The sequence below is a fragment of the Quercus suber genome, unplaced genomic scaffold (genome assembly GCF_002906115.3).
Source record: "Quercus suber isolate HL8 unplaced genomic scaffold, Cork oak 2.0 scaffold_507, whole genome shotgun sequence".
NCBI classification, from domain to species: Eukaryota; Viridiplantae; Streptophyta; class Magnoliopsida; order Fagales; family Fagaceae; genus Quercus; species Quercus suber.
The window spans coordinates 240,283-257,547 of record NW_027069956.1 but is presented as its reverse complement, the minus strand read 5'-3'; the positions used below and the strand labels follow the sequence as shown (position 1 = coordinate 257,547).

Genomic DNA, 17,265 nt, shown 5'->3' with positions numbered 1-17,265 from the left:
CGTGGTAGTTGAAAGTGATTCCAAGATTGTAGCCAACACTCTACTAGGATTATGTACTCCTCTTATGGTTGTCTCAAATGTTCTGAATGGTATTGCATACAAATTTCAAGATTTTAGATCAATTCAAGTGTCTTATGTGAAACGTCAATAAACCTGCACATCTTCTAGCAAAGTTTTCTAAAGAAATAGATAATAATAATAATAATAATAATAGGTGAAACTGAGAGAAACTCAAATTAGAATTCCAAATTAGAGTTCTAATTTTGCGCCATGTGTTCTAAATTATTTATTCTTAAAGAATTCTATTTCTAAATTTTAGAATCAAATATGGGATCACATCATAAATATTCATCCGAGTTATTAAGTACAAAAACTAAAGAGCCTAGAATAAATGAATCGTAAAAAACAAAAAGTGCTTCACAATATGTATAAATTTTTTTCAATGGACAATTTACATTAATAATATCCTTACAGTCTTTTTTTTTTGTTTTTTAAAGTTAATAAAATATAAAAATGACTATCAATAGTATTTAAATTATATATATATATATGAATTATATTATGCATCTTATTGTATATTTTTAAGTGTATCCATGCATATGCATGAGGTTATAAGCTAGTATTAATAATTATGTAATATGGATAGAGGAAAATCCATCACTGATTGAGTCACCTATTGCTCATGATGTACATAATTTATTTTCTTGTTAATAAAGTTACAAGTTTCTCATAAAAAAAAAAAGAAAAAAGAAAAAAGAAAAAAGCATAGTTAAAAAATTATAATACATGGCATCAACATGTCAATTGGCCCATCAAAGGAAAAAAAGAAAAAAGAAAAAAGAAAAAGAGTCAATTGTCAAAAAAAAAAAAAAAATGAAATACTCTTCCAGAGACTCTTAGTAGGAAAATGACGCCACGATGGCAATCCAATTGATACCATCATTACTTTTGCCAATTAAACGCACACAAATTAATAATATGTGATGGTTAAGATCCACTGCATAGGATGCTAGTGTAATTAGGGGTGACAAAGTAAGCTTAAACCCATTTGTCTATCAAAACTCACCCACTTTAATTGAACTCAAATCCACCAAATTATTAGTTGGGTTAAATGGGCATTAGCCCAATTAGACCCAGTGATTATTGGGTTTTAACTAAAAACCCATTGAGCCCCATTTAACCCAAAAACAATATACCCAAATTCAACCCAGCTCTTCCCATATATATATATATAACACCAAAACAAAACAAAAACAGCCCTAAGACGTTTCAGTGTTTCAGGGTTTTCATTTTCCTTCATTTTCTCGGCTTCCAAACACTTCTCTCTCTCTCTCTCTCTCTCTCTCTCTCTCTCTCTCTCTCTCTCTCTCTCGCTTGCTCTCTCTCTTTCTCTCTCTAGCCCTCTCTCTAGCCCTCACAAGAACAATGAGGCACAACAAACACAGCACAGAGACCAGTGGATTTCTTGATGTGGCGATGTGGGGGTTTTGGCGTTTGTGTTTGTGTTTCAGCATGATTTCGGGCTGGGTTTTGGGTTTTGTTTGCATTTCAGGTTTGTGTTTCGGGCGAGAGTTTCGGCCTCTCTCTGCATTTTGGGCTAGTTGTTCTTGATCTGGGTTGCTCATATTTCTGCTCTTTTTCTGATTTTTCTGATCTAGTTTTCTGCTTGTTTTTGCTCATATTTCCGATCTGTTTGTTTTTTTGGTTTTTTTTTTATCTGGTTTCGATCTGCGTTTTTTTTTTTTTTTGGTCTCAGACCACTGAGTCTCGCTTCTTAGGAACCATATCCGCTTCTTAGAGTGTTTTTTTTTGTTTGTTTGTTTGTTTGGTTACTGAGAAAGTGCGGGAAATGGAAGCTAAATGCTTAATAAATTAGACCCCTTTTTATGTTTTAAAAAAAAAAAAAATTGTTGTTTAGATAGTGCTATTTGCATGCCGAGAAAGTGTAAGAAAATAAAAGGAGAAGGATGATCCAATTTGAAGAAAGTTTGTATCTTTTGTTTAATTTGATTTTTTGGGAAAGTAGAGTGAAGACTAGAGAGAGTGGAAAAAGGAATCCAAGAACGTGTTGAGATTTTCACTTTAATGACATTTTGGTAATTTTGATAATTGGGTAATTGGGTGAGTTGGGTTTACCCATAATAGTTGGGTTGGATTTTGATTTGGGTTAGAGCAATTAGTTAAATGGGTTTTAATAGGTAAATGAGTTTTATATACCCAACCCAATTATGCCTACTCCACACCTACCCAAACCCACCCATATGACACCTCTGTGTAATGCCTGACTTGGCTTATTAATGTTCAAACACACAGAAGAAAGGTCTTTGGCTTTTACATATGAATTTGTTTTGTGGCTAGACAACATATAGATTATCAACTTTTTGTTCTAGATGTACAATCTGACTTGGATTTATAGCTAAAGGTTGGCTCCCTAAAATTCACCAAGAACTGAGTCGATTTAGTTTGGTCAAATCCATTAGCTTCCAACAATTTTCAGAAAAAAAGAAAAGAAAAGAAAAGAAAATCCAACAATTAGCTGTTTCTTAACAATAAGCCATAAACATGGTTGGTCTAATTTTTATAGCATTTTATTTCCTCTTTGAATATAGGTGTCCTTTTCGACAGGTTGAGTGTTATAAACGCAAGCTTACTTCGCAGCTCAATTGGAGAAACGTGTTTTGTGTGAGTTTTACTTGGATGTCCTCTACCAAAAGTTCCATTTTAAAGATGAATCAAGCAGTAGGAAAATACTTGTTGCACCACACATTTATACATGGAAATTGTTTTGAAATAGGAACTTGAAGTCATGATTTTACTTGAAAATCGTGACTTGATGTCATATTTTTAGTGTAATTTTTATGTGTGTAATAAACAATACTTTTTTTTTTTATCTAAAAAAACTACTTTAATTGATACCGTGAAAGATCCGAAGAGACCCACTGAGAGAAATCTGCACCTTTTTTTTTTGGGGGGGAACTTTTTGGACCAATTAGGTTGAAAATAGTTGTCTTGTGTATGCTGTCCAGTACAAATGGTCTTCATAACTTTATTATTATCACAACAAACTCTATTACTCTACAACTCACCATTGGTTGAACCCTTAAAAAATAGTTTTTAATGATCAGAATAATAATATAAGATGTAGTACAAACTTTATAGATGCCAAAATATAATATAATAATGAAAATTTAAAATTTAAAATTTAAATAGATAAAAGGTAGTAACTTTCTAACAATCACATCGTATATATATAAGTAGAATGTAGAATAGTCATTTACCTTCATATTCATAGTTCTTCACTTCCTTGATAATTTGATAGTTGAGAGTGAAAAGAGTTGAACCATCAATGTCAACCACTTGAGCTACAAGACTCTTAATATTCATTGTTTATTTCTCCTTTATGTTGTACACACTATCTTTGTTAGAGGAAATTTAACACACACGACTAAATATTGATTAGATCATTTTCAAGGTTCAGTGTAGTACCCATTCTTATAAATATTACTTTTATTGTATTACAATTAGGTTGATCAGTGGTTGGTTTACTAATCTTCATTTATATCCCACAAACTTGCATTATGGTTTTTTCTTAACTACAAGGTTCTCTTTGTCTCATGTATATCTCGATTTCGGTCGGGGTAGATTAACCACCCGGATTGGCTATAATGTTCCATACTCGTACTAAGAGTTTAATTGGTGGAAAGGGAATGAATACATGGTTATATGGAGATATTTTGTGATCTATAGACCAACAATCATTAAGATTTTAAGGTGTGATTAGTCATTTACTTATGGTTAGTTCTATTACCGAACATAACTTAAAGGGAGGTCTTGAGCACTCCTAACCTAAGAACAAGTCATAATCATGTCTCAAACTAGAAGTACGAGTTTAGAATTTTAGTTACATGTGGGGAAGCCAATAAGTAAACCCACAAAACTAGTCTTACGACATTATAACATTTTAACTGACTCTTGGGGTTTTACCTAGTGTAAATTAAAATGTTGGCTTTTAGCTTTTAGGGTGAAATGATTGATTGTGAAATATTTGCACCAAGAATGATGCAAATGGCGGCATCAATAGTTTTAGTGTGATGTGTGTTTGAAACCTTGGGAGGACGCGCTTTAAATTTGGGAAATCATTTTTAAAAAAGGGAATATCATTGTGTTAGCATTAGGGAAAATTTTGTTTTATCATTTTTATTTTGGGTTAATTTCATCACATTTAAAAATTTAATCTTAATCTATGGCCCATTAACTAATATCTAAATCAATGGTCATGGTAATAATTCAATATAATTTTTGAATAGTTAAATAGAATTATATAAATTCAATTGTTGTTATAGTTTTAGTATTTATGATACTCAGATTAGCAGGAAAATTTGCAACCTTTCTCTTTGATAAAAGATTTCCTTCTTCTAATTGAGTTCGAGAAATCTCCTCTAATTCTTTAGATGAAAAATCTCCTCTAACTCACAAGATAACGATCATATGATCATTGACGTGCTAAATCACCTACATCATTTAAACAAGTTACCTATGATTATTAAATATATTGTGCGAACAAAGTACATATAATACTCATTTCAGCTACCACTAAAAAGATTTGGATGAGAAATGTGCAAATGAGAACCCAAAGCATGAGGTCCAAACTAATTGATAAAAGCTGAAAAACCCCCAAGTCCAAGTCCAAGCCATGTGGGCTCTCTTCCCCACCACACCATCTCTTCCCCACCACACCATCTCACCCAATCTTCTTCCTCTCCCTCTCACCATCTCTGCCAACTCTCACCCACGGCGCCACCAATCAAAACCACCAAGAAACGACGCCGTCCTCACCAAAGACATCAAAGGCCTAGGCCACACCATCCTCGAAGTCACAGCAGTTAATTCCACTACCCCCAATCCCATCCCAAAACAACAAAAACAAGAAGACGAGGGAAGGCAGATTAGTGGGTCAGATGTGCTTCGGGCTCTTCAGAGAGCCGCTGCTCAGAAAAACGAGTTCAGTAAAAGTAAGAAAATGAAGAGTAAGAAGATGAAGAAGAATGCTAAGGGGGTTTCATCCTCTGTGGAAGAGGATAGTCTGGATTATAGTAAAGTGAGGCCCTTGTGCATAAAGAGTGAGTGGGGTGTGAGGTTGGTTGAGGTGGAGAAGCGCCTTCAGGAGCTTTCTGATACCCATTCATAATTCTAAGGCTTCCTTCTTTCTATGGTGTAATCAATTATTTTATGAATTTTGTTTTATAATTTGATAGTAACAACTCTGAGTATGGGGTATTTGAATTCTGGTTTTCCTTGTAAAAGTAGAGCAAGTTATGTTACCGTATGAATATGAGAGACCCTGTTGTCAAAGGTTTGGTATTTTCTTTTTTAATTATGTAGTTTGAACCTACGGACACTTTATTTGGGTGCCGTAACAGTGTTTTATCTGTTTTGTCATTTTATAATTTTTCAAATATTACTCGATGTATAGTATCTATACCGAGACCGTGTCTGTGCATCTTTGTTACCCATGTCGAAATGGCAGTTATTATATATATGGCATTATTGTTTTCTTCTGTTTAATAATTTGGTTGTTTGCTAAGATCTTTGCAGCTTAATGTACCATGAAAGCTGTCTAATAATTATGGAACAGAGCAGAATGGAAAAGAAAAAAAACTGTCAAAATTATAAAGGGTAATGCTAACGGGTGCCCTAAGGGCACCCGTTAAGAATTACTGAAATGCCATTGTATAATGGCAAGCCGTAAAAATCTGTGCAATGGAAGAGCGTGTGTCAGTTTGCTTAAATGGCAGCAGAATGTTGGCAAAGGAAAATGTATTATTGATATTTTGGAGAGAGTAACTACTACAGTGTTGCTAAATAATTGAAATGGAAAATGCATTTGTGGCAAGAGTGATGAAATGGGAGAACCAACAAGTGTCTTATTAAATAGTGCAGGTGGGTAGTGCAGTCCTTGTAAAAGGAGCTGCTAGCATGCTAGTCATAAAAGACAATATGCAGACGTGGGGAAACACAGCAGGATACTTATGCTCTGACCCTGTTCTTGACAATAAAGGGGTAGAGGAACCTAATAAATCACCAGACCTTAATCCACTCACTCTGAACACATTGGTTCAATTGAAAGTCCTGCAAAAGGAAACTGCTAGGATTATTTAGTTTTGGCAAATTCCGTGTCAAATATTTCGAAAATGTGATGGCATATGTTTACATGACATTTTGTTATTTGAATTGTATTCAATTGGGTCACCAAGGAAAAGAGGATTGAAAGTTGAAGTTGGGTCATCAAGGAGCTTCAGACACATATACACTTAGATTAGGTTAGTGTAAAAAATTTATCTTGTATAAAATAAAAAAATAAAAAAAAGTTGAAGTTGTTGGTCGACCCAAGTCTAGTAGGTAGCTGACTCGTACAGTAGCTAGCTGAGGCCCTTGAGGACATTGTTTTGTGCTAAATTTTGAAGGGTTCTTTTGTGAAAAATCTTCTTTTTTTTTTTGGTTAACAAAAATGAGGGCGTTTATGGTTGTATTAAACCCCCGGGTAGGGCGCCAGAACGACAGCGGTGAGGATCGCGGGATCACATACCACTCGTGCAGGGTTAACCCCACCAAGAATGCCCACCAACGAAAGGCTGTTGGCGTGAAAAATCTAACTTAATCATAACTGTGGTTTTATTTATTTATTTATTTATTTTTAAAAATAATTATTTATAAAACCCAAATTTATCTAGTGCATATTTGATATAGGACTCAATACACGCTCACACACAACACACTCAACGAATTTATTTTATTATCCAATCAATATAGGGTATCACTTGAGTACTATGAGTTATGCTAACAAAAGCATGCAAAACATATGGTTATAGCCTTACAAATACTTTGTTTCAACCTTTGATCTTTTTGTTTTGAACTCAGCCAAGAAGCATGAATATAGTTGTGGGATACAGAATTTGATGTGAATTTTTTTTTTTTGAGAGATAATTACAATATGCTGCTAACTCCGCAGCTCGAATCATTTCTCCCCTAAACCCCCAAGCACTTTGTACATAGGGAGGTGCCAATTCAGCTACAAGGCCTTTGGTAATTTGATGTGAAATTGAGTATACAATTCTTTTAAAAGTTCTACCGCCATAATAAAATCTTACAATAAATAAGCTAAGATACCTTGTTTCAACCTTTGATCTTTCTGCTTTGGATTTGGCAAAGAAACCTAAATACAAATCTGGGATTCTGAATTTGATGTGAAATTGAATATACAATTCTTGTAAGTTCTACCGTCATAATAAAATCTTACAATAAATAAGCTAAAGTGTTAGCCCACTATAAGTCAAAATAAAATAAGATAAGATTATATCCAACCAAAGTGTTGTGAAATTTAGTTATGTTCATGGACTTTTTCTAAATTTTATGTTTTAAAACTTATTAGTGTTTTGGTATATGTTTCTTCAAGGCTGGGGAGTGGCGTGTGCGATTTAGATTCTCAATGTTCCGCCAATGATACATAATTTATAAATTTGGTCTTGTTTAACTTGCAAAAGATTAAGACTTTGTACCTTAGCCTCAGTGTTCCTGTCTTGCGGTTGGTGTTTTTTTGGATCCTTTCTCGCCACAGTCTTATTGGGTTTTGTCCAAATACACTTTGGCAAATTGCATATTTTGCGTGTGGAGAATTTCATTTACTTAGGCATAAGGATTTTTGTTGAAGTGCATAAGAAATTGTTTTACATGGGTGTAAAGTCAATTCAGTTGTTTGTTGTTCACGAATTCAAATGTTCTGCCATGATTTGCATTAAGAAAGTAGCAGTTTGTCCCCACCAAGTTATATCCATGAGTTGTCTAAGCTCTTACTGTTGTTCACGCTAATGCGATTACTAATTACGTTGCTTTAAGGTGATCCAATTTTTGAAACGTTGGGTGATAGCTGCATCATTTTGTAACTATTTTGACTGCTGTTCAAGATATACTTGGCTATTGAGTTTTTGTTTCACTTTAACACGTCTACAGCCTCTACCACATAATAAATCAATAGGAAAAATTGGAAAGCCATACACCTGCACGTCAATGAAGATCGCTCCCAACTAAGCTGCAGAACAACTACCTGATTTACTTCTTCACAAATATATGACCTACTCCAATCATTATGCATGCATTGTAGGTGGGTGGAAACCGTAGAATCTGCATGTATGTTTTGGTTTTCTGAAGCCCCACTATCAGAATCTAGCACAGAATTTCTGATTTGATCAACAGCCTGTAACTTTTGAAACATCTTACAATGGCATCTCTCTAAGTTTCATGTCCATGTTAGCCTGATTATCAGAATGATGAGAAAGTTTTCATTCAGTAAATATATTCAATGATCCCAATTAGTGATTTATTTATTCAGACTTTTCTCGGGTAATTCTCTGTTAGCGGATCTTCTCAACATCTTCTCAACAAGAGCAGGTTTAACCTGTACCTGTCCCACATCTTCTCAACAACCAAATAGTATATAACTAAATCATATTTTCAGAAAGTGAACAGCAACAACATTCACGTCCCACTTCTTATTTCCTACTTTGAAATTGTAATATCATTGTGTAACCCATGCACTAAAGAGATTGCCTAAAGTAATATTTGAAGTTGTTCATCAACTTGTGGCGGCCATGAAATACAAAAACCACATGAAGAAATTAAGTTGCACTTGGATGAATAATCAGAAGCGTAAATTCTATTGATCTAGCAACAGCAACATTTTTCAGCAATGCGTCAAAAAAAAATGTCAAGAAAAAGCATTTCAAACATTAAAGTTAATATATAAGAAACAAATACTGTTAATCAAAACCTAACAGCACTGGGGCACCAACATTTAAGTTAAGGGATACCTCACTTCCTAATTCTAAAATCTTTCTTCTTTTTTCCAAAAAAAAAAAAAAAAACTTTCTTTCCCTTTTTTTAAGTCCAGAGAAACAGAGAGGGGGCCACGGGGAGGGGGGAGGAGGATAAGGAAGGGGTTATTTCAATCGATGTAACTAGTCATTCAACTACAACATGTTGCTTTCCCAAAATGAAAAAAGAAAAACAGAAACGTCTTGCCAGTCCTCTACCACTAATAGGGTCGGTACCTCCTGCCACGATTGCCTTCATCACCACCTCCTCCTCGACCTGGTTGTCCACTTGGACCATTGCTCCGATCTATTCTGCGAGGCCGAGGGGATGGAGATGGAGATGGAGATGGTACCTGCACGCCTGGCTGCTGGCTGAAAAGAACACAAAGTCAATAAATTATTTAAAATGGTGGAATAATTAAAAAGTATAAACCACGTTTGAATTTAATGGCAACTTACAGAACATAACCAATTCGACCATCTGGTAGAACCATTGGGACCATATGCATTCCTGCTGGCATTGGACCCCTACCGTATATCACTGGCTGTTAATGTGAGCAAATCCATAAGATGGTATTCAACCAGTAAAGAAACTATGTCAAGATACAAAAATCCATGCAAGTACCTGCTGAAAACTAGTGGCAACGCCATATCCAGCCCCTAGAGAACCATATGGATTACCAGCAAAACCGCCATACCCAGGATGTGGAAGATGGTTTGGATGAGGCCCAGCATTATGGGGATAAGAACCTTCAAACTTTTTATCAGTCTGAGGTTTAGCAAGTACAACCTCCAACACTTGGCCTGCAGTTCAAATCCCTTTGAATAAATTGCTGTTGGAACCATAACAAATCCAATAATAATGACAGAAAGTTTGAAACCAGTTCATTTGACAACTCAGATTTTTTTCTATGTTCCAATCACATCTAATTAAATCAAAAAAATAAATTATAGACTAGAAGAAACCAGCCTACATTAGTAATTAGAAACCAACAGAAATAGCCCTGCCAAAACTATTATTATCATATCATCATTCCTTTTATATTTAAACTAACATCAATATGCTCCTAAGGTAACAATCTCTCGTGACAGTAATAACCATTGTAGTGAAATTTCTAATTTTTCTTATGCTGAAGAAAGTTTTATTCCCCCCCACCCCTCCCTCCCTCTATTGTTCTTTAGAAAAAGAACAAAGGCTAACAGCCATCACTTAGACCATAAGATAGCATTGAGGAAACCGGCATTAGATCTAATCATTCCACTTACGAGCCAAAATCATGATAGCATAACAATCTTCATTCTTGAAATCTATGATGACCTTTATGTCCTAATATAGCCTAAAGTCTACATTTATCAATTATTTATTTTTAAATAATTGGTGTATTGGGAGGTCTCAAAATAGGTTCAGAAAAAATTGACTCTGATCATTATGTCTTCAAGTAGGCATCAGCTGCATGTAGGTGCATTATAAGACAAAATTCCCATTGTGTGCTAAACCAGCAATTAATAGGTTTAACACGTAATGAACAAGGTTGTTGGCATGTGTTTGAGGTTCCCTAAACAGCATTATAGGATTTGTTGGAAAAATACCATCCATTTCATATTTCTCTGTATCTTTAACAGCCTTCAATGCACTTGATCTTTCAGCATAATGGATAAATCCAAAATCTCGTTTGCCACTAGCTTTGCCAGGTGGCATAACCACTTTCGTTACTTCTCCATGGCGCTGAAATAGTTCCTTCAGTTTTTCAGTACTAGTGTTCTCCGGAATGTTTTTCACATAAAGAGCCTTAACCTGGGAATGGCAAAACAAGTAAAACCATTTATTAGACCAGAAAATTAATTTTTTAGGTAGCAGTGAAAGGCAGTATAGGGTCTTCACAACTTTTCAGAAAAGACGATGTAGCATTTATATTTCTAACTCCACAAAAATAGAAGCAACTATAGATTTCCCCTGTAAAGTTTGCCAGCGTTTTCAAGAAGTACAAGTTATCAAATAAACAATACCCAAATTCAGCCAAAAATAAAAATAAAGAGAATATAACTGAAACATAATGCTTAACAGAGGCCCTTACATGATATTTAGAATTGAGATATCTAGGTACAGTCTGCAACTTAAGAGATCAGGGTTAACTAGGTCAAACAATGTTTTACATGGAGCCTTTCAAGTCAGGGTAAAACCATTGGCATGGTGTTAATTTCAGACAAAAATATTCTCATGGGCAATCATAAAAGATCCATTAGATTATTTGCATACTGTCAAGGACTCAAGCATCCATTACCACCATACCTATATAGAACTCTATGAGATAAACATTGAATACCATTAAGTGAGAAATTTTTTAGATATAATGGTTTACTTCATCAGATGCTATACTACATATTTTAGATTTTTTTTTATCAGTAAGTAAAGAGCTTTATAATTGATGTAAAGAAAAAGGCCGCGAGTATACTAAGGACACTCAATAAAAGAGAAAGAAAAATAAACATAGAAGACTGCACAACAATTAAGCCATTGATAATCTGCCCAGAAAATCCAGGAGATCCATCTCTGACCCATCAACAGAAGCTTGCTTCCATTCAAACAAAGAACATAACAGCTGAGATTTGATTTGAATAATTGACTTTATTCAGGGTCGGCAATAAATGTGTGTGGCTAATGTCCTACCAACATGAAATAAAAATAAAGCAAGTGAAGAGTCATAATAACAGGCTATCAACTAAGTAACTCAACAAGCACAATGAGCAGCTCCATATTATTAGGTCACTATTAGGGCCATTAGTTAAAAAAATTTAAATGAGCTCTCTTCTCTGTCTGCCTTCTATCCCCCACCCCAAAAAAGGGGGATCTAACCACCAAAATTTCCTTCTCATATTCAACTTCAGCAGTACTTTTTCATGTTGATAAAAAAATGATCATATTTCATTTCAATCGTCTTGCTATGGAGCCATGATAACATTTCCTAATACTTCATACATCTTCAAGTGGAACTTATACAAGAAAAATCCACTTATTCATGTCAATGAATCACGAAACTTTTTCTCCATATTGTTTTTATTGGAAAAGTTGGCTTGAATTGTCAAAGCCAACATTAAATGAATGTTTTGTCTTGCATGCATTTTCAGAGAAAGTGGAAAGCCAACAACCAAGTTTGTCTAGCGTGATTTGCTAAGTTGCATGCCCATACTTGATTCCTCACATGTAAGCAAAATTCTATGACTATGCAAGTTTCATGCGCTGAAACTGTTACAACTTTGGCTGAATAGGATGGTTATAGAGGCAAAATATGGGAATGTTTGGAATGGTTGGTGCACGAAAAAGGTGACAAGTGCTTATGGTGTTAGCCTGTGGAGATTCATTAGAAGTGGCTGGTTGAATTTTTCTAAACTCCTTCTGTATGATGTGGGGGATGGTACTAGAGTGAAGTTTTGGAAGCATGTGTGGTGTGGGGATTGTACCCTCCAAGAGGCTTTTCTGGAACTTTATTGTATTAGTAGGACAAAGGATTCTTTAGTAGCAGACGTTATGTGTTGGTCTGCTTGGAGGATTCATTGGGATGTTCAGTTTTGTTGACCACCACAAGATTGGGAACAAGAATCTTTTGATCTGTTTATGGATATGGTCTACTCTTCGACTGTGTGGGGGTTTGGTCTTGATAAGGTTTGTTGGAAGCCAAAAAGGAGTAGATGTTTTGAGGTTATGGGATTTTATCTTTCTTTCTACCCACCTACTCCCTTATCCTTCCCTTGGAGAATAATATGGCAATTGAAGGTCCCTCCAAGGGTAGTTTTCTTTTCATGGTTTGCTTCCTTAGGTAAGATTTTAACAACAGACAACCTTCGCAAAAGACGTGCTAGTTCTTGATCGGTGTTATATGTGTAAGATTTGTGGGGAGTTGTGGATCATCTTCTGCTTCATTGTCCCATAGCTCGTGAGTTGTGGTCATTGGTGTTTTGTTTGTTTGGAATCAATTGGGTTATGCCTCATAAGATTATTGAGTTGTTTGAGTCTTGCCAAGGTAAGTTTGGGCGACATCACAATATAGATTTTTGAAGACTTGTGCCTCATTGCTTGATATAGTGTATTTGGCGTGAAAGGAATGCTAGAAACTTTGAGGGATGTGAACATTCTACGCTAGAGATTAAGTATTTTTTCTTGCACACTCTCCTTGAATGGAGTGTGGCTTTGTCTCATTCTTCTTGTTTTTCCCTTCCTGTTTTACTTGATTGTTGTAATTTTGGTTCCTGATTTGCGCCCCCATAGTACATCCCCAATGTACTCCTGTTGGCTTTTTATTAATAATATCTTATGTTACCTATCAAAAACAAAAACTTTGGCTGAATACTTTTGCTATAAATAAAGGGTGAGCAAGAGAGGTAGAGGTGGGGGCAAGATGTAGGCAATAGAGTGAGAAGCTTAGGTGCTGAAAAGCAAAGGTGCTTCCTCTTTGTGTGAGTAACAAAAGAAAGAGAGTAAGAGTTTGTTGAAACTCTTGGCTAAATACAAAAGGGTGTTCTCTATTGATTTGAGAGAGAACCAAGGGTGTATTAGGGTTGGGCTTGTGAGAGTGCCTTCGAGCTATTGTTGTAATCTCCAAATTATAATGACACTTTTTTGTTGCCTTCCGTGGACATAGGCATATTGCTGAACCACATAAAATTTCTTGTGTCATGCTTTCTCTTCTCTCTTCTTTAACCTTACATAAACAGATCATTTCACAATTTTTCAACAATAGTTTTTATAGATTTATATCAATGGATGTAAAAGTCAAATATCTTTTTTTGTGTATGTAATCTATTAAAAAACTGGATTTATACACAAATTTTTTCGACAAGTAAAACATCTTAATTATACACAAATTATTTTTGATAGATAGATTTATACACGTAAATTATAACCCTAAAGCACATAAAAAAGAGCTTGTATAGGGTCTCCACCTACATAAGGGGGTTCCTTTCTATCATATTTGCTGAGCTCACCTGCTAGAGGTGTAGATGGGGTGTTTGGTTCAAGTCATCCCTCAAGATTTATGATTTCTGAAAGAATTCCTAGATATTCCCTTGTTTGGTTAAAAATAGTTCAAGAGAATCCAAATCCAAATGCCGATACCCACCAAACCTCACTTTGGTGTGAATATGGATTTCTCTTCTTCTTCTTTTTTATTTATTTATTTATTTATTTATTTTTTATATTATTAAGTTACATAGCAATCCCAAGGGGTAGCACAATTGACTAGGAATCACATCTTAAGAAAAAAAAAGTTACATAAGCACCTGATGGGTTTTAAACCCACGAGCTCACCCCACACCTTGCTCTTAAAAGGGGAAGGGGTGCCATTTGAGCAAGAGCTCAATGGGGTGAATATAGATTTCATTTGAAAAAGATCTGTCTCTATCTCCTGTATCTCTTTGCACTCTACCTGATTGGTGTCATTTTACTACATGCTGTTGGAATGCTTTTTGCTTCATTTGTGTACACCATAGTGACATTGCCCTTCAATTGGACATAAGCTGGTCTTAATCTACAGAATTCTTTGTGTTTCAGATTTATTTTGATATCTTAATTTCTTTTTTTTTTAAGCTCAATTTTGAATTCCTTGCCTTCATTGAAATCTAGCATATCTAAATTGGGCTTATAACTTATAAGATAATAATGATACAAGTTGCCACCAACAATTTAAAAAAAGGATAGATAGTAATGATATCTAGTTATCTTTTACTTGAATCCAATTTGATTTAATATTTTGATATATTATTGATGTTTTAAAACAGAATTAAAAGATATTATGTATTTTAAGTTTACTTTGAACAAGAATATTTTGGGATGCATAAATTATTCCTATAAATAAACCAAACATAGGGATCTCATATTTTGAAGAATCTTATAAAATTCTTTATCAAACTAATGGTGGGCATGATTACATTCGAAGGAAACTAAATACTGACAGGCATCCCCAAACCAATCACTTCATCAAAGAATTCAAGTATTCAACTAATACCACAACTCTACATTAACATTCACCTGAGAAGCAGCAGCATGATCAGGCGTACTCTTTGGATCAGCCCAGGTGACAGTCGGGGTATTGCCATCCAACTTGAAATTCACACTTGACATTTTCTGCCTTGAATAATCGGCACAAGCATTATTGTAATACAAAACAAAAGCAAAGCCACGATTTCTGCTTGGATTTTGAGGATCCTGAAAATAACCGAAGCAATGTTGCTCACAAGGTAAGCATTTACAACCATCCAATCTTATAATAAGGTCAGATAAAATTCAATTTGAAACCCCACCTTTATAAGCTCAATGCTGTCAAGTCCCGGACCAACCTCCTCAATGACTTTTCTAAACTCATCCTCTGTCCAGCTCTTTGGAACATTACCAACAAATAATCTGTGCTTAGTTTCGGACAGTGAACACCTTAAGGTTTTACCCTGTGGTCATGAAGCATAGAGAAGAATACTGTTACATCAGAACATTCTTAACAAAAGGACATTAGGTTTTTAAATGAGCAGCATGATTACCTTGAATTCTTTGCTATGTATCTCTTCAATGGCCTTTTGTGCAACCTCTTTTGTTTTAAATGCTATGAAAGCATAACCCTTGGCATCACCAGTATCCTTATCTTTCATCAATCTTACCTGAAAATCAATTGTAAAATCAAACCCTTTTTGAAACTACAAATGGAAAGAGGAAGAGTAAAAAAAAGAGGTGTCGCAAGCAAGAGGGTACAACTCCAACCTCGAGAACTTCGCCTATTGGCTCACAGAGATCCCTCAAGTCTTCTTCCCGGGCATCTCGAGGAAGTCCACCAATGAAAACTTCAGACCCATGCGGAGGAAGGGCAAGAAGTTCAGCCCACTTCTCCTTTTTCTCCTCATCAATAGGAGCAGTGGGCCTTTCTTCATCTTCAATGGATTCAGAGGCAACGTGTCCTCTATCTGTATCTGGTGACTGGTCTTTACCACTAGCCTCAGCTATAGAGTCCTCATGTACTTCTTCCACATTCTCTTCGTCATTATCATACCCAGCTCCGTCTGCACCATCCTCATCATCATCTATCTGTTCTTCAACATCATCGTCCTCCATGTAATTGTCCTCATCAAGATCCACCCGCTCTTCAACTTCTGTACCTTCTGCCATAACTATTTCAAAACCTAAACTTTGTCATCCAATCACTAATCAGCACCAATTTCCTGAAGGCGCTCATGGTATTCACGAAAAATACAATGCTCCCATAAGATGCATAATTTTCAGTACAAAGATAATGGCAGGCAGCAACAAATAAAAAAGGAATTTTGTGGTTGTATTTTGGGATGAAGGTAATAGAACTTTAAGGGATGTTTTAAGCAATGGCACAAGAGTGAATTTAACCAAGTGCCCCAAATGCTACATGAGTCAAATTCCCCATTTGGTTGCTACAAATGCAACTTATCAAACAATTTATTAGATCCAAGCATGGTAACCAACTTCGAGCACAAAAGCCTGTATGTAACCAAAGATAAAGGGCAATTTTCTTCAGACTCAAGCAAAGTTCGACCAAAAGATCGTGTTTTTAAGATACCCAAATCCTAGAAAAGAAAAAAAGGTTGACTTAGAATCTGCCCTAAATATTTGCATTAGCTCTTTTAGTGACTAGCCCATCTCAGTTTAAAGTTTGTTGGAGGGAAAGAACTCATTCAACGAATATGACAAAACCCCAGTATTCTAATTCTTCGAATTTGACAATTTGTTTCCAATAAAAATCAAACTTTTACAATCTTACTGCAAAAAACCAAACATAGATTTTATTTATTTATTTTTAAGCATGAAAAAAAAAAACCCATAAACCCTATTGAGGAAAACCCACATAGAAAAAGATATCAAATCCAGAAACCAGTCATAGAAATGAAGGGTTTATGGAAGTAGAAGCAGCCGCCAATGAAACCCAAGAAAAAAAAAACGAAAGGAATAAGAGAGAGTGAGAGAGAGTTGTGCATACCAATACTACCAAAGCAGTTGGGGTTTTGAGATTTGGGTTTTAGGAAGGGTTGCCCTTTGTGGTTATGTTTGCTGCTTTGGTTTCTCCGAGAGAGTCGGTGGATTTTAATCAGACGACTCTACGAGCAGCTGCAGCGAGCAAAGCAAAGCAAACCCCAAGTCGGGTGGGATTTCTTTCTTCTGTTCCAGAAACCCCCTTATTTTGTGAATGAGAGCCAGGATACGGAGCGACCGGGTGTACCTCCACACGTACCTATCAACTAATCAGACTCTGCCACGTGTTTATTTGTTTTGTTTTTGTTTTCTTTTTTGTTTTTGTTTTTGTGTTTGTGTTTTCCTTTCCAGGTTAGATTTTGTCTCCTTCTTTTCCTTGTATTTTTTCTTTCAAAAATTGCACCATTAAAATTTTTGGTAAAT

General features: G+C 35.3%; 2 protein-coding genes across 5 annotated transcripts; one reads left to right on the top strand and one right to left on the bottom strand.

Moving 5' to 3' along the window:
• The first annotated feature begins 4,693 nt into the window (after positions 1-4,693).
• LOC112008347 (uncharacterized) lies at positions 4,694-5,188 on the top strand. Its single transcript, XM_024040680.2, has one exon. The coding sequence runs from the start codon at positions 4,694-4,696 to the stop codon at positions 5,186-5,188; it is 495 nt and encodes a 164-aa protein (XP_023896448.2).
• A 3,730-nt stretch (positions 5,189-8,918) lies between these two features.
• On the bottom strand, positions 8,919-17,040 carry LOC112008343 (heterogeneous nuclear ribonucleoprotein Q). 4 transcript variants are annotated; one of them, XM_024040675.2, is made up of 9 exons: positions 16,850-17,040; positions 15,610-16,353; positions 15,393-15,509; positions 15,162-15,302; positions 14,890-15,066; positions 10,458-10,662; positions 9,493-9,671; positions 9,327-9,412; positions 8,919-9,239 (listed from the first exon to the last, which is right to left on the bottom strand). In XM_024040675.2, the coding sequence occupies exons 2-9, from the start codon at positions 16,009-16,011 to the stop codon at positions 9,089-9,091; spliced, it is 1,458 nt and encodes a 485-aa protein (XP_023896443.1). In that variant the 5' UTR covers positions 16,012-16,353; positions 16,850-17,040; the 3' UTR covers positions 8,919-9,088. The 4 variants fall into 4 exon arrangements, with proteins under 4 accessions (XP_023896443.1, XP_023896442.1, XP_023896445.1 ...); XM_024040674.2 differs by having other exon boundaries at positions 15,610-16,064; XM_024040677.2 differs by having other exon boundaries at positions 15,610-16,025.
• Positions 17,041-17,265: the final 225 nt, after the last annotated feature.

Excerpts from the sequence above, each read along its gene's own strand:
- LOC112008347 (XM_024040680.2), top strand. The coding sequence starts at position 4,694 with ATGTGGGCTCTCTTCCCCACCACACCATCTCTTCCCCACCACACCATC.
- LOC112008343 (XM_024040675.2), bottom strand. The coding sequence starts at position 16,011 with ATGGCAGAAGGTACAGAAGTTGAAGAGCGGGTGGATCTTGATGAGGAC. Across the intron at positions 15,510-15,609 it reads CAATAGGCGAAGTTCTCGAG|GTAAGATTGATGAAAGATAA; the intron begins GTTGGAGTTGTA and ends ATTGATTTTCAG. Across the intron at positions 9,672-10,457 it reads AGAGAAATATGAAATGGATG|GCCAAGTGTTGGAGGTTGTA; the intron begins GTATTTTTCCAA and ends TTTGAACTGCAG.